The 23360-nt window shown below is 39.8% G+C and overlaps 1 protein-coding gene across 1 annotated transcript in view; it reads right to left on the bottom strand.

The window, feature by feature from the left end:
• Nucleotides 1-6910: 6910 nt before the first annotated feature.
• The window catches only part of TRIM33 (tripartite motif containing 33), a 32272-nt gene continuing 15822 nt past the window's right edge, over nt 6911-23360 (bottom strand). Inside the window, exons 10-21 of the mRNA XM_009331964.1 lie at nt 22878-23122; nt 22465-22629; nt 21427-21627; nt 19223-19355; nt 18184-18247; nt 17714-17873; nt 16270-16616; nt 15654-15777; nt 14746-14820; nt 13985-14137; nt 12144-12194; nt 6911-12061 (exon numbers count right to left, since the gene is read on the bottom strand). Of these exons, the coding sequence (XP_009330239.1) occupies nt 11849-12061; nt 12144-12194; nt 13985-14137; nt 14746-14820; nt 15654-15777; nt 16270-16616; nt 17714-17873; nt 18184-18247; nt 19223-19355; nt 21427-21627; nt 22465-22629; nt 22878-23122 (1931 nt within the window). The 3' untranslated portion in view covers nt 6911-11848. The remainder of the gene's footprint in view (nt 12062-12143; nt 12195-13984; nt 14138-14745; nt 14821-15653; nt 15778-16269; nt 16617-17713; nt 17874-18183; nt 18248-19222; nt 19356-21426; nt 21628-22464; nt 22630-22877; nt 23123-23360) is intronic.

The following is a 23360-nucleotide window of genomic DNA, read 5'->3' as shown; positions in this document are numbered from 1 at the left end:
AGGAGGCACAGACCACACGCAGCTCTTCTACAGACCCAGTCAGCTCTTCCAATTGCCTTCTGAAGGAATAACTGAAATGCCTCGGTATTACCAACTTTGGCACTGCCTGTCTTTCCAGTATTAAATACGGTTCCTTAACTCACTCAGAGTAGTTAATAGCCCTTCCTTTCCATCAGATGCAGGGCAGCAGGAAAAGAGATGACAATGGTGAAAATCCAGTCTGCACCATGGTCATTATTAACCAGTGTTCCAGTACAGCTGTGCCCGAGCTCAAAGCAGGCTGAACATATCCAGCATCCGCTGCATGGCCTGATTCGGCACAAAAATCCAAAGCTAGGATAAATGGCAGGCTCAGATCTCACCTAGTCTCAACTCTTTGCTCAGCATCGAGAACACACAAGCCCAAGAGACAGCATCAGATGCAGGGTCAGAGTACAGGGCTCCTGTCTACAGGTGATGCTCAGACCTTGCTTCTTTCGGGAGCACACAGTAAGCCTATGGTGGCAGCAGTGGTTACTAGCTCAGATACTTGCTCTGCTCATGAAAAGGACTCTGAGACACAACTTTCAGCAACAAAAAATGGCTGAGGAGCATCTCCTTCCTGGACAGGTTTCCACAGTGCAGAGAGCACCCAGAGCCTATGCTACGTGCCTGATTCAAACGAAAAGCCCACTGTTCTTTGTGGCTGGCGCCAACAGTGCTCAAAGCAATTGCCAGAGACAGGGGAACAAAGCTGATTACCTTCGTAGTAGCTTCTGCTTGCTGAAAGCTTCCCCGACCCCCGCGTGCCTTGCTGTCACAGAGATGAAGAGGGGGCAGGCAAGGCAGGCTGCGAGTTGGGGCTGTTCTTACACGCCTCCTCCCCAGGAGGCATGGTTCACAATTTCCCCATGGCAGGAGGCAGGGGGATTGCTGCTGCTGCTGCCAGCTGTGCCAGTGCAGTCATTTCCAACTTGCCCCATGCAACCTGACAGCATCGCCTTCAGCTCTCGCACATCCAGGCAGTAAGCACAGCACCCTATTAAGGCTAAGATGGAGAGAGAAATGAATGAGATTGAAGTCCCCAGGTTGCCACATAACAAACACGAACACTGATCCTGGGGTATAAGGCAACACACACAGATCTCAGCACACCACCCATGCCTCACTCCCAGCAAACAATGGGTCCTCAGCAGGTACCTCTCATACCTGCAGAAATCAAAGCCAGCCTTGCCTGAGAACTTCTTCCCAAGACAAAACTATTTGCTCACTCAGAGACCAGCACATAGATGGCTGTATAAGAGCACCATCTGGTGACATATTCCATATAAGAGATTTTAAAGAATGAACAGTTAATTTACAAATTCCTAGCAGAATGATGCCTAACTTACAGTTCATGATCTCTGCTTTCATGCAGGGTGTGTGCCTGACTACAGAAGGCTGATTATTCAGACTGCTCCATGCTTCCTAACACAGTTGCTGCAGTTCTCTGAATTACATGCACTTTCCCTGTTGTGTTGAGCCGATTAAACCTCAGATCGGCAGATACTCTGTCTTCATTTAGAAAGCAGAATTCATCACTGAGCATGGTCCCTACAGCATGCTGTCAGATGGACTTGTTGCTGCCACATCTCCTTCCTTTGAAAACATGCTAGGGCCAATGGAGCAGATAAACGACTTACATTTGGGATTGCCTGGAGACACAGGTGTCCTCCGAGAGGAAAACAGACTTCAGTTTGGCATTTTGCATCTTGTCCCACAGTCAACTGCAAAACCACTGTTCAGATCCATGGCACAGACCCTGTAGCTGCGCCCTGTAACAGCAGCAGAACTGCACTGAACACGTCTCCAAACACAATTTCAAATGAATGGGGTTTTCAGCCACTTTCAGACCTAACTCTTTCCTGACAGGAAAGTGATCTGAAACAGATACTGCCATGCAGATCCCAGTGTCAAATTCACAGCTTCAGCACACCCTAATGGCGTATCCCAGCTCCATATTCCCTGCAGTGATGGAAATCTTCAAAAGACATGATTTCCAAACACTTCTAGTTGCCAGAGCCGTGACAGACAGGATCACTTGTCACCCACCAGCTACATAACATTTGCTGAGTAACTCTTCTACAATGAAAGGCTTTTGTGCTCATCTCTGATATGACATATGAGATAAAAAAAATAAAGATACTCTCAACAAGCCAGTTGCTCTACAGGTTTAGTTGAGGAAATGACTGCATCCAAACAAGCCTCAGTGTTCTCTTCAGCTGGCTGGCCTCTGGCAGTGCAGGTGGATCTGGTTCCCCCTGGGGGAGTGCAGGGGCTGAGCTGCACATGACAGCAACAAGCTCTTCCTGTGAGCAATGCTATGGATTTTGTTGAAGCCACACATGAGGCAAAAAGGGCTGTCAGTAGATGAAGAACATCACCGTTAGGATGAAGCAACAGATACACCACTGACTCCCAAGTACACCACTGCACACCATAATGTACCCTTGCTTGTTCCTTGGTGAGGCATCTTCACTTCCCCTTAGCTGATGGGACCCAGCACTGTGTTTCGCAACTCTTGTGTCATCTGCTAATTAAAGTTATATGCTAAACATGCTCATCTTTCTGATGTGTTAATGAAAGGAGCAGGAATTTATATCCCCAGTTTTAATCCCTGCTAATTTAGCAAACATTATCCTAGTTCCTAAGCATTAAATCACGTGAAGAACACCAAGCGCTTAGCTGCAATGATAGCCCATGGAATGCATCAGAAGGTAATTTCTCAACGAGCAATTCTACTCAGTGTTAAGTGCTTAGTTCTGCATGCTTTGCTCCACTAACACAGAGCAAAGGACAGAAGAACGGTATGAAATGCAGTTCAGCCCCTGTATGCATAATGCAGGCACTGAAGTGATCCAAATAGCTCACACAGTGAAGTGGATCAACAATAAGGGGAAAGAAGGCCAGTGCTCTGAAGACACAGGCTTATGATCTCAACCCTCAGAGAAAGATGGCAATAATTCCAAAATCACATACTTGTCTACAGAGATATAGATGTGAATTCTACAATGGCAGCAAATACTAAAACAGTCTAGCAGCATAGTTTCTAACTCTTGGTAGAATTTCGGGATGGAAAGAGAAGTTTAAGATATGCCCCCCTGGGCGGGGGGAGGAATAAAAAATTGGCAACTGAATTGCAGCACTCTGTGATGTGGTGAACAGCTCAGTGTCATTGGAGCAAGCCAGGAGAAGTTTAGCTAGGACACAAAGGGAAAAAAAACAAGCAAGCCTACTGAGGGAATCCAGGGGATTGAGTGAAGTCAGCGGTGCTGAAAATGGCACAAAGGCAGCCAACATGAATGCCACAGAAAGAGATGGAGGAGATGGGCTGTCAGAAGCTGGAGCAGATGGACTGGCAAGGCTGAGATTGCTCTAGACACAGTGAGGCAGAGCCTAGCAAAGAGAAATGAAACATCCACCCAGAGAACTCCTCATTGTTCCTCTGCCAGCAAGGCACCGAACTCCAGCTTTAGAGGAATCAGAAGGGTCAGCAGGGCATCCGGCCATCCATGTGTGTCAAGCACATGCAGAGCAAGCATCACCTCACACAGGCAGTATGTGGTCTAGCAGCAAAATCCATCTGTAGTCCAATGGTTTAGGTTCAAACCATCTGTTCCTGTGCTGCAGATTGCAAAAGGTAAGCAAGCCCATTCAAGTGCTCATTGTAAATGCAGGTGTTCTCAATTTTAGCAAGAATAAATGTGTTCTTTAGTGAAGTTAACTAAACCTTTACCTAGAAGACATCTCTCTTATCATGGAGCTTCTGTGATACTAAGCCACCACAAGTACTTAAAGAATAAACAAACAGTAAGAGAAAAATCCAACTTCTTTATGAGCTACAGCCTGAAGTTAGTTCTCTGATATGTAACAACAGACATGCTTGCATCAGAGCCTTCACCAACTACAAAGGTTATGAAAGTGCAAACATACCTTCAAGATGGTTGGCATTCCAGGTTACTAGTCCTCTCTCTCTCATTGCTTGCAGAAAAATTATTCAGAGGTATTTTTAGCTTATGTGCATGCTCACTTCACTTTATTCTTGCAGGTCTGCATGATCAGCTAGAGTACAATTGATACTGATGCCTGGAAGGACCTGCAATCATTTAATCTGACTCCTGTTAAAACAAACCAGACTAGTTCCTACTTCAAATTGTATAGCTGTAGTTGAACTGGGCCATATCCCAAGATATGTAAGCTCAGTTCTGCCTTTAGTTCTGATATGGTAAGTCATGAGACTGCTCCAGTAGCAACATCAGCACAAAAAAAAAAAGGATATATCAGTAGGAGGGAGCAGCTCAAAGCATATACACTAAACTGCAGTTAAAAGGTGAATGAACACAACAGCATCACAACAGCATTGCATGCACATAGCTTTTTCACTGCATGCAAGAAGTACTGACGATGCAGGAGCAACTTCCTCCTCTTCCCTTACAAAGACTACCAACCTTACTTCCTAGATGTCGTCATTTAACGCCAGCCAGCAACTAAGCCCCACACAGCCGCTCTCTCTCTCTCCCCCCCAGTGGGATGGGGGAGAGAATCAGAAGGGTAAAAGTGAGAAAACTTGTGGGTTGAGATAAAGACAGTTTCATAGGTAAAGCAAAAGCCACAAATGCAAGCAAAGCAAAACAAGGAACTCATTGACTCCTTCCCATGGGCAGGCAGGTGTTCAGCCATCTCCAGGAAAGCAGGGCTCCATCACATGTAACGGTGACTTGGGAAGACAAACGCCATCACTCTGAACGTCCCCCCCCCTTCCTCCTTCTTCCCCCAGCTTTATATGCTGAGCATGATGTCATATGGTCTGGAATATCCCTTGGGTCAGCTGGGGTCAGCTGTCCCCGCTGTGGCCCCTCCCCACTTCTTGTGCCCCCCCAGCCTGCTCGCAGGTGGGGTGAGGAGCAGAAAAGGCCTTGACACTGTGTAAACACTGTTCAGCAATAACAAAAACATCCCTGCGTTATCAAATGCAAACCATAGCCCCATACTAGCTACCATGAAGAAAATTAACTCTATCCCAGCCAAAACCAGCACACTAGATCACAGTACTATTGCATCCATGAGAAGTGGACTGGCCAGCTGACCAGATTGCTTCCACTGGCTTTGCTCCCCTGTATTTTGAATCACACCTTGCACCCAAGTGCAGGGGCACACATAGAATCATTGAATCATAGAATCATTAAGGTTGGAAGAGACCTCCAAGATCATCGAGTCCAACTGTCAACCCAACAACACCATGCCTACTAAACCATGTCCCTGATCGCCTCATCTACCCGTTTAACTACTCTTTCAGTAAAGAAATTTTTCCTTACATCCAATCTAAACCTCCCCTGGCGCAACTTGAGGCCATTTCCTCTCGTCCTTTCGCCAGTTACTTGGGAGAAGAGACCGACACCCACCTTGCTACAACCTCCTTTTAGGTAGTTGTAGAGAGCAATGAGGTCTCCCCTCAGCCTCCTTTTCTCCAGGCTAAACAACCCCAGCTCCCTCAGCCGCTCCTCATAAGGCTTGTTCTCCAGACCCCTCACCAGCCTCGTTGCCCTTCTCTGGACACGTTCCAACATCTCAACATCCTTCTTGTAGTGAGGGGCCCAAAACTGAACACAGTATTCGAGGTGCGGCCTCACCAGTGTCAAGTACAGGGGCACGATCCCTTCCCTGCTCCTGCTGGCCACACTATTTCTGATACAGGCCAGGATGCCATTGGCCTTCTTGGCCGCCTGGGCACACTGCTGGCTCATGTTCAGCCGGCTGTCGACCAACACCCCCAGGTCCTTTTCCGCCAGGCAGCTTTCCAGCCCCTCTTCCCCAAGCCTGTAGCGCTGCATGGGGTTGTTGTGGCCAAAGTGCAGGACCCGGCACTTGGCCTTGTTGAATCTCATACAGTTGGCCTTGGCCCATCGATCCAGCCTGTCCAGGTCCCTCTGCAGAGCCTTCCTACCCTCCAGCAGATCAACACTGCCGCCCAACTTGGTGTCGTCTGCAAACTGACTGAGGGTGCACTCGATCCCCTCGTCCAGATCATTGATAAAGATATTGAACAGAACTGGCCCCAATACTGAGCCCTGGGGAACACCGCTCGTGACCGGCCAACACATCATGTTACTGCATGGATCTGGTCCCTGATATACCAAAATACACATTTATTAAGCAAAGGAACATGCTGACCCTAGCTATGCATTCACTGCAGACTCATTTCCAACAGGTAAAATACACTAACCACCATGCAGAGCAGAGTATGACAGACAGATGGCAGATGAGGAGCATCGTACAGCTATGGGTGTAATGTTAACAAGTTACAGGGCAATCAGGTTCAGCCCCCTTTTCATTTTTCCAGTGCTTACTGGGGGGTGGGGAACACCACCTCAGAGCTGTCTCCCTACAGACTGTTGTCAGGTCTGTCAGGCCTTTGGAAAGCACCCCAGCTCCAGAACTGTACACGTGAGCTGCACATCTCAGACCTGTCTCCTCCAAGGCTGCACCAAACTTCAGGATGACAGCAGCACAAAAAACCCTAGAGAAAACCTTAAAATACTTGTATTTCACATAAAAGGTGTAGATAAATGTGACAATTTTATGAAAAAGTAAGTGCAGAGTGGTGAAATCGCAGCATCTCCAACCCAGACTTTGAATCGAGTTTAGACTTCAGTATTTTCTGTCTTGGAACTACTGATTGCTGCATATTATGCAGCCTCAGGTTGTCAAACTTTAACTGCTGCAGTTAAAATTTCATCAAGGTACTTCCACACTGCAAGTATCAGAAAAGTCTTTTGCCAGACATGAACTAGTATCTAATGACCTAAAGCAGATATGCAAAAAAAAAACCCTCAAGTTGAGTCATTTTTCTAATTTAATAGAAAGAACCAAAACAAAATGGTTTTCAAACAATGCTTTAAACTGATCTAATACAACTTCTACAGCACATTCCAGAGCACTTAACAAGAAATATTTACAGGCAGCTAATGTATTAAATAACCATGTAAAGAAAAACTTTTTTTTTTTCATTACACACCAGCAGAAAACACGGGAACAGAACAATTAGAAACGGTAAACTTGTTTAAAAAAAGTTAAATATGATTATTCAGATAATACAATACCACAGAAACAGCACTTTTTTGAAGAATCATATTAAAAGATGAGCGAAGTTTACTATGTGCAAAAAAGAACCAGTTTCTTACTGGAAGCAAGAAATAATTGAAGAAACAAAGAATGCCATGAATTTAACCCTTCCATGAGTACGTTTACATGTAAAACAGGCTTTCAACCACACAAATCCTTGTAGGCTTATATACATGTTTCATGGTGTTCTGAACCTAAGAAATACCCCCATTTGCAGGCGATTAGCAGACATGCACTTTTTTTTAAATGTAGCTCACTCTAGAGTGAATGCTGCAACAAGTCAAACTTATAAAATTTTTTAGTACCTCTCCTTGTAGAAATTCAATAAATTCTAAAGAAAGCAGCCTTGAGCTGTAAGATCACTCAATAGAAAAGGCCAAAACTGCATTTCATACATTTAATAGTTCACTTATAACAGACACCCAAATTAACTGCAATTTTTGAAAACTAATTCAATTAAGATACATTAGAAAGCATATAAAGTAGGATTCCCATAAGCAAACACAGGAACTAGATGGAAAAGTTACTGTACACGCACTTTGCGAAAATAAAAGAAATCGCCATATCTGAAGATACAATGCGTATGTTCAATCTGAAATATGTCTATGTAAACTGTGGCATATAAATTTTTTTTAAAAAAGTACCTCCATTATTTACTCAAACACCTACTTTTTAAAAAAATATGTAACTTTCCCCAATTTTTAAAATAAAATGCCACACTATATTGTCAATAACTCCTGCACACTTTGTTTTTAAAAGCTAGACTTGGTGATATGCATACAAACTTTCCTATAAAATCACTATCCAAAGGAAAGGATTCTGTCATGCTAACTGGCAACAGACAAAGCAGTTTTATTGCTTTTTCCAAGGAAGAGAGTAAGAAAAACAAGAAAAAGCCAACTTACGGTACATCATATACATAGCTTTAAAATACTGTTGCCATTACCTAAACTTTCAGAGGTCAGCCAATAAACTAGCTTATACAACAGTGATAAATTTGGGCTAATTTTAAGGACTTCTGTTCCAGTGGCTTGCAGAAATGTTTATAAAACATTTCAATGATCCAGTGTTAAGTGTGCTGACACAGTCAAATGTCACAAGTAATAGCAATGGTGACATTCCACACAAAAAACCCAACCTCTCTACATTTAACAGAGCATTTCTATTTTCAAAAGTTTGGGGAACATCCTTTTTTTGGATAGTAACTCTGCCTTATTATGCTATAGGCCACTTAATTCCAGGGCACAGTTAAATAAAAGACCTGAACCTATTCATCAGCTGGTTAAATTATCACTAATCACTAGTAATTACATGGCAGGATACCTGCTGAGGTAATTGAGAAGTCCACAAGTAGCATACTGTACACTTTTCACTCTTATTTCAAAAGCAAGTTGCCTTTTACTTCTTTGGATTAACTTAAACTTCAGGGTCATTTACAACAAAAATTGAGACAGGAGTGGTCTTTTTTTACAAGCGTCTTAAATGAGAGCATAGTTACATCAAGTGCCAGACTATCTTCTTGCTATCACGTTGGAACACTGCAATCACACAGACAAAGGAGCTGGCATGCAGAGTGCACCCACCACATCTTTTACCTGCTAGCTTTATTGATGTAAGCTATGCTCTAATTCCCAGGGTAAAACACACTGTCACTTGCACATATTGCACACACATCTGGCATAGAGAAGATGCTCAGAGTAACACAGTGGCCTGTTAATACAAACCCCATTAATTTGCTCTTGAACAAGTTACATACAATGTGGCACCAAAAAGCTGTTTTGACTGAGCAAACCCTTAACAGTTTTATGATGAACATTTACAGACTATAGAATCAGGAAATGTATTAGCAGAGCTTACCTATCCTTTCATGTATTTTTGAATAGAACTTAGCTAATTTCAAAACAATCATTGAATTGTTGTATTGGGAGTTCCAAAATGAAGGAGGGGGGGAGAGAAGATAATGTTGTTTTGTTTCTTTTATATAAAAAAAGAAACACTTAAGATTTCTTGCACACAAGTCAAAATTCCACATACTACTACTGAGCACTGATGAGCTGGATGGAAGGACCAGTTCTAGAAGTTCAGTGGATTATGTGCAAGAGCTTGAACTCTCATCAAGGTCAAAGCTTAGCACCACTTGTGGTTTGCAGGTGAGCTAGTGGAATACAGGCTAAGTTGCTAGCCTACAAAGTTTGACAATTTTTCTACCTTGTCACAGGGAGTGAACTGATCACAGAGGCTATCTCAAAACATATAGACATCTGCTCTGGGGTCCGGTACCTGGCGTCTGGATGGAAAACAGATGGTACCGTACTTGCAGCAGCCAGGGAGCATGTGCTACCCCTGAACCACAGCTTTGTAGTGTGGTCCTTCCCCGACTCTGTGAGCCAGTCTAGGATGCCATCACGCTTGTCCTATGTTCCAGTTCAGGCAGTGGGTATCTGCAGTACTTGAATCCATGACTGGTGCCTTACAAAGTGAACAGTTAAAAAGTTGAGGCCTGAAGGTACAGAACCTAGAGTGCTTAAACGCCATAAAAATAGTAACCCCAATTGAAGAGAATCCACAAAATCTTATTTTCATGATAATTTTAATAATATTCCTTTGCAAAATTAAGCTGAGAAACTAGAAATGCATAAATAGGCAATACACAGAGCCATTAAATGATCCCTTGTTACTATTAGTGTCCTATTCACACACATCATCCTTTCTACGGGCAAAGTTTTTGCTATTTGTCAATTTAATATGTTTAAGTAGAATAACTTTTCCTTTCACATACAAACTGGTAAAAAATTAATTTAAACTGGCACTATTATCTGAAAAATGAAAAAAACCCCAACAGATTGAGTTTTAAGTGTAACATTTGCATAATTTAAAGAAGTGAGCTTGAAGTTACAAATACCTTCAGTCCCCTCATTTATTGTCAGAGGTATAGTCACAATGTACATATACTTTGTTCTTATAAAAAGAAATCAATCTTAAGTGATTTGCATAAAAATTGCTGAGAGCATATCTCAGTTTGATACATTGTGCTAAAATATTTATCTTTACCATTATGGTAAAGTGTATATAATGTCACAGGAATTGCTCATGCTGAGAATACCAAAACCCCAGTGATTTACCACAGAATTGCTGTATTCACAAAAAAAATCTTATGGCAAATTTATTGTCTATCAGCTTGACCTCATTTGATTACATGATTTCTTCATCTTACTTTAACAATATCTATATGAAGGCCAGAAATTAAATTTATTATTTCTAGTATTGATTTCTGTCAGGAAACAACTGTTCAAACTATAATTACTTTGTGATGACCTCATTTCTAACCAGAAATGCTGGAATGAAGGCAGTGTGCAACGGGAAGGCACTGCAGAGATGCCCGCCACAGGGTTTAGGGAAATAGGGAAATTGTTCTGTTCTCAATATTTGACCAGAAACCATTCAAAGCCAAATCCCAGTCTGTGCAAGTGCTTTGTTCAATGGATGGACAAGCAACCCGATCTCAACAGATTTATTCCAATCTTTCTAGACATTTCGCTCAAAAGCTGCTTCTGAAGAAAGTTCTGAGTAGTACTCTAATAAAAATAAGACAGAACCTCAAAATGAATGCAATGTTAGAAATAGCATATATTACAAATCTTTTCTTGATAGGAACAATTAATAAGAATACATATTAGCTTAAAAACAGTTCAGCAAATGTTGCTGATCTGCAAGAAATCTCAATTCACTATTTACAAATAAGACAAAGTGAATACAGGAAATTTTACACATTTGGTAGTTAATAGGTTATTGTTTGCCGAGTGGTCTATTAGAAACTGATATTTAGGAAGACTGGAAAAACACCCCAACCAGTTATTAACTCTTCAGTCTATATTTTAAGTACAGAAAATTAGACAATGAATACTGGAGATAACATTCTGCCTCATTAGGGGGATAAGGGACAGATGACAGAATGCGAAGACTTCTGCCGTGAACGCCATTAAAATGTTCTGTGTACAGGATTCGTAATAAATATACCTAGCCCTACTGAAAAAAGTTTGTTGTCACCAGTTTAGTCTTTCATCTGTCAAGAACTCACACTCCTGCACTTGCCAATTCAGAACAGTTTAATGATTTTTTTTTTTCCTTTTGCTATACATAAAATGTAGTAAAGAAAGTCAAATTTAGATAACGGGATCAACACAGAAGATCAGTTATTCACAATACCGCTTAAATGAGATGATAAAAGTAACGACCAACACACACTTAAGTTCACACCAAGAGGGGATTTCAGGAACATTTCTTACAGTTTACACTGCAGTCCAGCATGAATGCAAGATACAGTAACTGTATTGGTCCAGTCCTGCAGAACATTTTACTAAGCAGTCTTAGCTGTACGTGGAACATGTCTTATCAAATCTGCTTCTCTCCAACATTCATCCACCTCTATCTGTGAGACCAGGATGAATGTGTCCCCTCCATCAGAAAAAGAAAGAATATAGCAAATAATCAAGGGAAAAAAAAAAACAAAACAACAAACCACCAAAAATTTACAATACAGTTTTTTTCCCCTTTTGATGAGAATGCTTTTCTGTACAATTGTTTTTTGTAATCTAATACTGTTTAAAAAGCTATCAGCTTCTTCAAGATGGCCACTGTAGGCATGATAATATTCCAGGAACACTTAAATAACAGTTTTTACAATAAATTTTAGGTCCATATCATTAGATTACTTTATATGCACTGGTCTCTCATCTGATTTTAGGCGTTTTCTACGTGGTTGTATAAAATCTTCATCGGAGTCCTCAGTTATTTCACCATCATCCTCTTCCTGCTCAAATTCAGGCAAAGGCTGGAAGGTCCTGTCTGGGTAGATCTCTGTAAGTTTATCTTCAAAGTATAATGCAACTGCCTTCCCTGCCTGCGCTACTTCTGAATCAGCCTGTAAATAAAAGAAGACAGGAATATTCACCTGTTGGAAATGCACATCCCTTCACCAAGTGTGCATGGTCTGAAACGCTTACCTTCAAATTAATCTCTTGTGTTTCTGCATAAACTTGAACAACTTTCATCATCTAAAAAGGATACCAGAGTCAAAAAAAATGAAATTATAATCCTTTCTAAAGTTATGAGATTGCATAGGATTGGATGACTAAAGTAAGCCATAACAACAAAACAAGTTTGTTATGGACTACACCTCTTTAGTTCTCAAACTTAGCGGTAGTATGTTTAAAACAGTCTTAGGAGGGTGACATGAGGTAAATAAACCTTCAACAAAACACACAACTTTCGTACAAATAAGCGTCTCCCAGTGATTTTCAAAACTGTGCTCTACTCATGACTGCTTTCTTCATTATAAATTTTAGTTGCCTGGACATTACTGTGGAAAAGTCTCACTTTAGAGAGAAGTGCTCCATGAGACTCCTTTCTTGGGGGTCTTACTCCACTTTGATTTCTACTTTTTAAAAGCATGTGGCTTAGAGGCACTAGACATGATGCTATTATGAGAGGTCAGGGTGACTCATCTTTTGCCATGAGCCAGCATTTCAAACAGTGAGACAAGTCTGAAACACCTTTATTTAAAAAACAAAAACACATTCATCAGTCCTTGCTCCCTTGTTTTACTCTTGTCCCTAAGAGCTGCAGCATGTTTTCCTCTACAGTAGATGCTTCATTAATTCCCTTGATTGAGAAGTTCACATAATTGCAACTTCTTCCACAGTGCTCATTAACCTCCACCTAATACAGAGACATAAGGGAGTCGAGGGTGTCAAAGTCCCAAATGCTTGTAAGCATTTACAGCATTACATCATTAACCTTGATTTTTTACTAGTGTACTTGTGAAACAGTTGAGATTTTAATTGTAGGTTTCTGTACTTTCTTCAATTTACTTCTTCACAGAGCCAGAAATGCAGCCCAAACACTGCAAAACTCAGATTTCATTTTACAGAGAAATACTGACTGTTTTATGCATTTCTAAGGTCAGAAGAAAGCCTTTCCCTGTGATGCCTTCTCCCCAAGGCTTTTAGTCATCCTTGCTTTAAGGCATCTCAGAAATGAGGATACCCTCTTATCTCAGCTCCTGCTCTGTTTCAGCACAATACCACAATTTTTTTTTTTATATTCAGAGTATTTTTTCCATTGCTCCATCTAGTAATAACACTTAGGTAATTTATCTCCTCAAGTCACGTTTCACATGTAAGGTGCAAATATTTCATTATCAGATGGATTCATTGCAAAATAAGTCAGCTTTCCACATTCATCAAAAATATGACTCCATACAAAAGTTATCTACTGAAAACTGATTTTTGTGAGAGCCCAACTACCCATGAACTAAAGCACTAAGCTTAATACTAGCCATAACAAAGACAATGCTTTTCTGGACTGAGCCTGCATGAGGTACTAGAACCAGCAGAATATTCTTCAGAAAGGCACTTTTCCTCAGCAGAGGAAGTTTCCTCAATAGAGGTCTACCATGTTTCATGAGTGTAAGAACAATTATCTGTATAGCTTGACACAGTTTTAAGGACTGCTTGATTGTCTTTATTACCACACTTCCTAAGCACTTCTACAATCTACTCAATGTACAGTAACAAGGTCACCTCAGTCATATATCCATACCAGTGAATGCACTTAAAAAGTTCCCTCTGTTAAAGCCTAATCTCCCCATTTAGCTAAAACTGAGCGGTAGTTCTGTAATTGCATTTGTTTTGTTTGGTTTTTAAGTGTCTGATTCAGCATCTGCTCCATAAGAAGTTGTTACGACTGGAAGCAGAGCCTTTACTTGGAGAAGCTGCACAACCATGTAGAAATAAATCTTAATCTAAAAAAAAAAAAAATGTGTACAGATTGGAAGTTAACATACTTCATTAAACCTTTCACAGTTCTTGAAGATCAACCGGACATCTGCCACAAAATCCTCAGGAGTCTGGTAGTGTTGGGAATGCTTCTTTTGTAGTTTCTTTTTCACTGTAGATAAATCCATTGGTTTCTTTATAATTTTATAGTAGTTTGGTATCTGTAAAAAACAAACAGTGATTTATCACTACAATGACTACACATTTCACAGAAGCAGTTGAATTTCTTCACTTATCAAAATATCAATCAGCTCATCTTGTCATGCACTGTATGCGTGTTCAGCAAGTGAGAACAATTTCCTTTCCTCAAACTGTTTAAGTGCTTTCTAACCTTCAGTGTCTATCATAGCACAGCAATGCTTTTCATTATAGTTACTTCTTTTACAGCTGAAAACAGAAGAGTCAAAACAGTTTCTTTCCTCCTTTCATTTAAAAGATTGTCCAAAAAAACCCCACCTCTCCTAAAGTATTTTGAATTTCATGGGTATCCTGAGAATCCTGAGACATCCTCTTCCAATTCAACAACTGCTCATTGAAAGTATTTTTAAATATCTGGGTTTGAGACTGGGAGTAGAGCCTCTGCACGGAGAAGCTACAGAATCAGCTTCTGTCTCTCTCAGAATCATGAAATACTGGATGACTGCCAGAACTTTTAGATTGATCAAGGGGGACATGCTTCAAGCAAAAGCAGTCAGTTCCTTCCCGAACTCTAGACTTTCAGAGATGTTATGCCAAAAATAAATGACGAACTATTTTTCAGGAGACTCACCGAGGCTGGGACTGGCTCTTGAAATTCAATGCTCAGCTCATGACAATACAGGTAAAGCAGGAGACGTTCACATTTCTTACAAAGAAATAAACAGCTTCACATTAATATCCTTAATTTATCCTCAGCCCAGAAGTTCATACCTCTCTATTTTAAATAGGTTTGTACTTTAGCAGCTTAATACTAGAAAATTTAAATGCAAGTCCCACAAGCTTGATTATAAAACGTGAAGTTCTTAGGAGGGCATTGTTGAGAGGGTAGGACACCACCTTACTTGTTCACATAGCAGAAATATACTCCCTTTTTGCTTTCTTCTTCCTAAACAAAAGCCTAGGGCTAAAGTCAAACATGAAGAGGCATGCTAATATACAGTCAAATTAAAAAAAAAAGACAAACTACAACCACTTTTGTCCAACCATAACTGCATGTAACAGGAAAGGACTGAGAAATAAAAGGACTTTTATTCTTTTCCCCACAAAACAAAATTAAACAATTTGAAACCAAAGCCAGAGTGTTTCTATTAATTCCCTGTTGAAATATTTTTCTTTCCTTTGCTTGTAATTTCTTTGGAGGAATTTGATTTGATAATACTCCAACACTTTATGCACAGGTTGATTGATAAAGCTAAAAATAATTTTGACTGTCATTACACCTTCCACAAGAATGCACCTAAATACTTCTAGCACCTCTCACAGCATGAACTTAACCCACCAAACTTACGTAACTATTTTATGAAGGTTATATCAATGTCAAATGCAAAGAACTTCTAATTAAAAACACTGAAGAGATTAATGCATGTTAAAGGATTTGCTGCAGCCACAGCAAAAACATCTTCAAGAAACAGTGGGGGATAGCTAATGTGAGAAAGCACTTTTTTCTAGGAAACAGATTCCTACAGATTTGAGACATACCCTTTGGTCCACAGGAGTCAGACCTTGTGCTGTTTTCCCTTTCTTGCTGTGTTGTGAATTGTCACAATCATATTCTACTTCTGGTTTGCTCAGATCTCTGCAGAATGTACATATCCACTCTCCGCTAAACAGAAATAAACACAATTATTCCAGATATCCAGGGACAAAGTCTCATCAGTGATGACTACAAAGATTTTTTCATTAGCTCTTACAGATTCACATTGTACTGTAGTAAAGACTTGGATATCCAAAGATAAGGAATAACCCTTAATGCTCATGATAATTCTGCCAGTCAAGGCCAGTTTTCCTGCCCTCACATTACTCTCCCAAGTATGTTCTAATACTTCACAACACCTTTCTCACCATGACTTTAAAATGAACTTTACATAACAGAATCACATGTGGAGAGACCATACGTTTATCAGATAAACATCGACCAGTTACACACAAAACAATTCAGGCAGGCCTTTGAAATGTCAGATTGTTTTACTGACAAGAAATCATCCAGAACTAGCTGGTGTTGAGGATGAAACACCAGTTTTGGTAGTGTGTTGAAATCTATCATATCAATGAGACCACAGAGCTGTTCTCAGGAACTATTACACTGTTTCTGTACCTTGGAAAGCTGAGGAGCGTTGGTACATGACAAGTTAAGTGAAACACCTTTGGGCACTTTTCACAACATAATAGATCCCCTCCATTTTGGCATACAGCACACCAGTCTTCATTTGGATCATCATCTTTGTTATTGCCTTCTCCTCCAATTCTAGCTGATCGGTGCATTAGACTCCGCACTGGGGATTTTCCATTTACAAGGCCATGTCCAGACTGTTTGCAACTTTCACTTAAATCTGCTGGTTCAGTTTTTACATGATTTTCAAGACTTCCTAATGCTTCTAATTCACTTTCCAGATGCAAGTTAGTGGACAGTGGTGGTGTCAAGCTGCTCTCAGGACTGCTAAGCTGAAATGAAAGTAGCACATGAAAATCAGAGTGAGTCAATTTTACAAGGGCATCTTTCTTCATACATTGGAAGTCAACAGCCATCCACCATTTAAAGGTACAATACTCATTTCCCAAAATACGTGGCAAATCATTATGAAGACCTGAGTTGCATACAGTATTGAAAACTACTTTTTCACAAGCCCATACTTCCAAAAACAGACTCATTTCTACTGATATATAACATGATAAACAAACTTTCAAGCCAAACACACTGATAAATTGTTAAAAATATACCTTCGTCATTAGGAAAAACCCTCAAATCCATCACCCTGCTCCTAGTACACAATCCTATTAAATCAAGCATAGCTGGGAAACACTGAAAAATATTCACATGCATAAATATTTTATTTATGCTCTGGCATAAGAACTTTTGACTGATTAGAAGATTTCTCAATGTAATTACATAGGTATGAATGTTCAGGAACTACTAACAATGGTTGACTTACAGCTTTTACTATTTAGGGATTAAAAGCAGCAAACACACTACACTGCTGGGGGTATTTCATTTTAATAGCTAAAGATAAAATGTACACAACAGACTATCCTGTGCCTGGCAAAGCATAGTATTAAAGGATATAATAAAGTCCTCAACATGGACCAAACAGAGATTAAGTTCTGTTTTCTATTGGACTACTTTCAACGCGCAACTACCTATCACAATACATAAAACTGACAAGGACTGGGTGTGTTTTGCATCCACATCACTAGGTCAAGTCCTGTCCAAATCAGGAAGGGCAACGTCTGCCACCATTTAATGTTTATTTGTTCAACATAAGCCAGCAAGCTACTGTCCAAGTCCCATTGCCAGCTTATTGGTACCTATGTCACAACCCCCCAGTAATTAGCAGTCTTAGCAGTACTAAAAAACAGACAGCTCAACACTCAAGCTGGCCCACACTTACAAGTTCAGACGTACTGCCTGGGAGCAAAATACCTCTCAATCTTCAGGGCTGTTAACAGAATGAGGCTTAAGAGTAAAATTGCTTTATTATTTCCAAATTCTTAAACATGCTGCTAGGAAAACCATAACATACTGTTGCACAAACTAACTTTACCATGCAAGCACTCCTTCTGCCATCCTCTGTTTTTTCCTGTTTTACTGTTCCTGAGAAACTGCATATCTCTTCCTCTGTCCCTGGCTCTTGCTTGACTTTCACTTGGTCAGACTTGAAGTTAACGCTAGTTTTCTCAGCAGTTCTGCCCGAGGAGCCACAGCTAGAAAGAGACCAGCATATAAATAAAAGGAAAACTCATCAAAGCAAAGAAACTTAAGTGACCATTTCCTGTACAATTTCAAAGGCAAAGCATGTTGGAACATTTACAAGATAGCTCAAGTTTACAAGACAGCAGAGAATCATAGTGAAGGAAGGGGAAGGGAAAAGAAAAAAAAAATCTTCTTCATGTAAGCATTCTTCCATTACTGGGTCACAGTTATATCAAAACCCTATTGACCCACTGCCAATTCAGTTTTTGAATTCTTCATGTCTGATTTTTCAGGCTGGCAGCGTTAACGTTACATACTCACCTTCCTCTGCTACCTGTGCTGGAGGTACTAGGTGGCCTCACAGGAGTGTGGGAGTTGGATAAACCTGCAAAGAAGCAGCATAGAATTTGACTTGGTACAAATTTACATTCTGCAGTAAAATAAATGACTAGTGTTGAGTAACACCAGAAGTGCTGCTAGAATATCCTAATTTAGTAATTCACATAAGTCAGCTGCCCTCTCAGTCTTTCGATCAGAACAAAGGTCTAGCACACCACATTAAATAAAAAAAACAGACAACACACTGTTGTTAGAGTCCCAATAATTATTTCACCTAATCCAAACAGTGCTATAACCCTTAGCCCATTAAGTCCCCAAATTTTATCCACTGACATCCACCAATAAAGTCAAGAAAAGCAGACTGTACATTTTGCATGCAGGTTTTGAGAAACATAAGTTCCACTGCTACAACCATTCATTCACAGAATCTTACAATAATCTTGCAGAGAGAAGACTAAGAGAAACACATACCAAATGACTGAAATCAGCTTCTTACTAATAGAAATGGACACTTTAAATGTTTAAATAACTCAGCGTTAGGTGTTGGTGACTTAATTGGCTCACATGCATAACAAAAGCTCTATCATCAATTGGCTATACTTAGAATGACCTTGCTCAAATGATTGTTGGGTGTAAGTATTTCTGTGACTAAGCTAGTCTATAAACTTACTTCCCAAACCTCAGAATGGTCTAGCCAGTCATCATTTGGGGGCAATAACTGAACTACGTCCTCTGATGTACAAAAAAGAAAACACGGTTGTGGTAACATAGGACAAAAATACAGTCTATACATGTATCTGGAATACTGCATTCATGTGTTGGCACTTTGTTACTATAAAGATATTTCTGAAGGAGGGTAGAATTTAAATTTCCAAAAGAATTAATTTCTGAGCAAAATAAATTTTAAACTAACAAAATCTCACTTCCCTTTTGGCAGGAAATTATAGGTAATTATTTTCAACTTAAATACCAGAAATACCCATCACTTTCTAGAATCACTAGAAATACCCATCACATTTACCTGATGACCCTGGAGATAGAGCTGAAGGTCCTGGGGAGGGATTCATGGTACTTGTAGGTTGTGGGGGTAGGTGGCTGCCTGTAATGTATCTACTTAGAAGGTTATCTAAATTACTTGAACCAGCATCTTCAAGCTAAGAAGCAAAAACAAAAGTCTGAATCAGAGAGGCCTAATTAAAGTTTCTTAATAGTTCCAGATCTTTAAACCATGATCCGTATCTTTACCAGAATTGTTCACTATCCCTTCAAGGATTCAGGACATCAAACATTTTTATCAGTTTCCCACAGAAATCAGTCTTTCAAAACAGAAATCCACAGTCAGAAACTTAAAGTAAGTTTTTTCAAAAGTTCCTAAATATCTAAGTTCTTCCAGTATGGTCATAGGCTGCACTTACTCTAGGTCATTCCAAACTTTTTGGTTCCCAGATGTTCAGTGTGTTAGTCATAAAATGGCATTAGTCATATGAACTACCAGATTACTAATGTTGCAAGAGTTTTTCCACAACTAAGATATTAAGGGAAACCATGAACTTGTTTTTCCTTAGCATGATGTGAAATCTCTCTCCCTCCCATTCACTTTTTACACAGATTCTAGTATCTATTAAAAACAAGGTAACAGGTACCCTATTACTTTAACTGCTTAAAGCTATTAACTGCAAGACAGCATAATTGCAAATAACATGTTTGAAACACATTGTATTCAAAGCAGGTTTTTATGGTTGTGCAAGCAACTTGAAAGGAGTAATAGCTTCCTATCCAACTCTTTAATCAACTAAAATCCGTAACAGCTATTACACGAACAGGTACAAAAAAGAGCATCTCAACAGAATTCTGCATTTTCAGTGCACCTAGAAGTTGCATGTTTGTGTTTTAGGCTATCCCACTAACAACTATTTCTAACTTGGTGTATCATGAACTTTAGACACACACAGCTGAATCAGTTATAATCAGTTATACTTGTGTTTTGTTCTAATGAATAAACAAAGCTTCAGCACTGCATATCGATCACATTCAGAGATGTGATTCTTCTTCTCCTACTATTCTTACGTTAGCAAATTACCTGCAGCCTCATGAGAAAACTGAACATACAAGCCCTGAACATGACTCTCTATAGATTAAGAGTTAAAAAGTTGCTATTGGTATTAACAGCAGACCATCTGCTTGGATGAAATTTAGGTTTTGTTTCTAAGGCGATTGTTTCCTGTATCATGACCAAATCTCCCGTGCTTTATATGGAGATTTCAATGTAAACATCCTGTTCTCAAGACAAAGCCATCATCCTCCCCTCCTCAGCCTCCCAAACACTCCTGCAGAAAACACATTACTTTTACTTTCTGTGCCTCCACTCGTACATTAAATTATGCCTCTCACCTCTCCACATGAGATTGACTTCATCAAAACCTACCTCAGCTTGTGTGCAGCACTATCTATCCACTGCCTCTCTGGGCAAAGAATACAGGGCACACTCTGCAGTTCCAAGTCAGTGAGTACCAATAGCGTGCAGATGAAGTGAAAACTACAGAAGCATCAATAGCCACACTCTGTGCAAGCAAGAATTTCCAGGCAGACACCACCACAGCTCAAGATTAATCACGGAGGCCAGCTTAAGTGTTCTGCAGCACCTTCCAGGATCCAACGCTAATGTACATGCTGGCCTCTTGCATACAAGGAAATTATTACAACCACACTACCGGGGTATGGATGGAATGTAAGGAGAGAGAAAAGTAGGACGGTAGGACACCTTTTCTCGGTACTTCCTGCATTTGATTGTTACGTTTAGGAACATCACAGAGAACTGCCAGGCAACTTTAACTCTGAATAAATCACCATTCAGGGCATTTGACATACGTAACCATTCAACTATTCTAGTGATAACTTCCCATATGATAGTCTTGGAACTATGATGGAAGAAAGGAAGTGAACACAGTACTTGGGATTAACTAATCTAAGTATCAATTTTACTATAGGACAGCCATTAAATACTGATTAATCTAAAGGTTAACACAGGTCAAGCAGGTCAGCCCTATATAGTGAAAATAGTTGCATGCCCAAGTCAAGGGCTGAAGATTTTAATTCTTCTACTTTAAATGGTAACTAACTATACCATTCCAAAGACAAGTACTGGTATCCAAATAAAAAAGATGCAGAAAGGAAAGCAGATCGTTACTTCACCCACAGCATAAGTGCCTGATCTTCTCCACTGACCTGGATGGGTGGGATATCTGGCAGGGAAGGTAAATTCTCTGGGTTTGTTACAGAAGGAATGAGTTCTATTGCTGTAACGGACGGACTTGTTGGACCACGGTTTGCACTCGCCATTGTTGCTGTAGTAGGACTAGTTGGATTAATAGTGGTGTTGTGCACAGAAACAACTGGAAAAGGCCCCGCGTGTCCAGGGTTAGAATGCTGTAGGAAAAGAGAAGAGACCATTACTGCATTATGGACAAATTAGACAGCCACTGCACGTAAAATTGCAACACGTGCATTATATGCTAGTCCTCAGCAAAAAATTGGGGGGGAAAGAACATATAAACTCACATTTTTATCAACATAACCTGATGGCACTGAATGCAAAGCAACTGCTATTTTTATTTACTTGGAAAGAAAAACACTTTGTGTGGCTAGATATTTAAATATATAGCACATCTTCCACCAAATTATTTTCATATATAGTTATATTTTCTCAAAGCTATTACTTCCTCCAAAGACAACTTGAGTCCATATGTCTGTCTACAAACTTCTTTTTCTTTTAAAAGAAAAGAGTAACTGTTTCAAGTATTATAAAGTCATTTTTGGTTTTCCAGTCACATTAACATTCATTGTCAAGAATTTTTATTCTTAATGGTATGCAGAGCTCTGCATCACGCTTCAGGTTTGAATTTAAAAACACTTTAGAATTTGGTTTCATTAAAAACCCTCAACTACATCACTTTGAACATCGCTATTCCTACTCTCTAAGAAACACAAAAGCTCAACGTCACTGAAAAATGAAAAAGGAAATGTTTTGTTTTCCAGAACTAAAATGCGATACAAACATTAGAATTCATTTTCATTCTTAAGGTTTGAATTTTCTACTGTTCAGCAAAAATGTAACAGCACAGTATGCAACATGAAAAAGCATATAAATGTGTGTATCTGTGAGTTATAAGTGTTACAGATAAACACATTTACAGCTGGAGGTATCATCTATTGTAATGAAAGTTTGGCACAATGGCACAAATGAAGCGTGTACACAGGATATACTTGTCTTTGAAGGTGAGGTTGCATCATGGAGTATTGTGGTCCATTGTGGCGTGGTATTCCTGGTATACGAGCAGCATTCTGAGCCATTCTCATCTGATGTGCTTGGAAAGCCCCACAGTTCATGTTACCCCTCTGCATGGTCTGCATGCTGATCAACCTGGGAGGCTGCAAGGGTTTTTGTTTTTTAAAATTTTTGCTTTTAACATGGAAAAAAGAAGCCAATCTCTTTCCACAGTAGTAGGTTTACTAGTTACACAACATCAAGTGAAGCCAATAGCTGTCACATTTAAAGTATGTCAAATTTCAAAAGATTTTCACATTTATAAACTGCTTTGTAAGTTTATATTTGATAGGGCAATTTTAAGTCTCAGTGTTATGGTAAAAGGTGAAATAAGAACATACAAGATATTTACCTGCTGCTGTAAGATTTGTGGACTCGTCTGCCTGGGAACTGACCCAGCTGGCTGTCCCATCCTCATCTGCTGCAGTTGCTGATGCTTTTGTGCATACACTTGCTGCTGCATATGCTGAAGTCGAAGCTGCGCTAAATTGATTTGTCCTGGAGCTTTGTTGATATGGTTTGTTCCTGGAGGAGCTTGTCCAACCACTACATTAGGAGTGTAACTAGGAGTTGGTTTATTTTCAATGACAAGGTTACCTAAACACAATTAAAAAAGAGCTAGTAAACAGTTAAATCTCCATCATCATCCAAAGGTTGATAAATGCAGAATATTCAGATGTTTCTAATTTAGTTTCCTCAGGGGCAGTAACAAAGCACTTTAAGTTTAAAATTTTCTTTTTAAGTCTCCATAACCATACACGAGAGATGCAAAAACAAAACTCAGACTACCAGAAGAAGAAATTGCAAAACTGAAAACATGAACTATGAGGAAAGA

Source organism: Pygoscelis adeliae, unplaced genomic scaffold (assembly GCF_000699105.1).
Source record: "Pygoscelis adeliae isolate BGI_AS28 unplaced genomic scaffold, ASM69910v1 Scaffold189, whole genome shotgun sequence".
In the NCBI taxonomy this organism is placed as follows: domain Eukaryota; kingdom Metazoa; phylum Chordata; class Aves; order Sphenisciformes; family Spheniscidae; genus Pygoscelis; species Pygoscelis adeliae.
The sequence above is the reverse complement of the archived record's forward strand: the minus strand, read 5'-3'. Positions and strand labels throughout refer to the sequence as shown.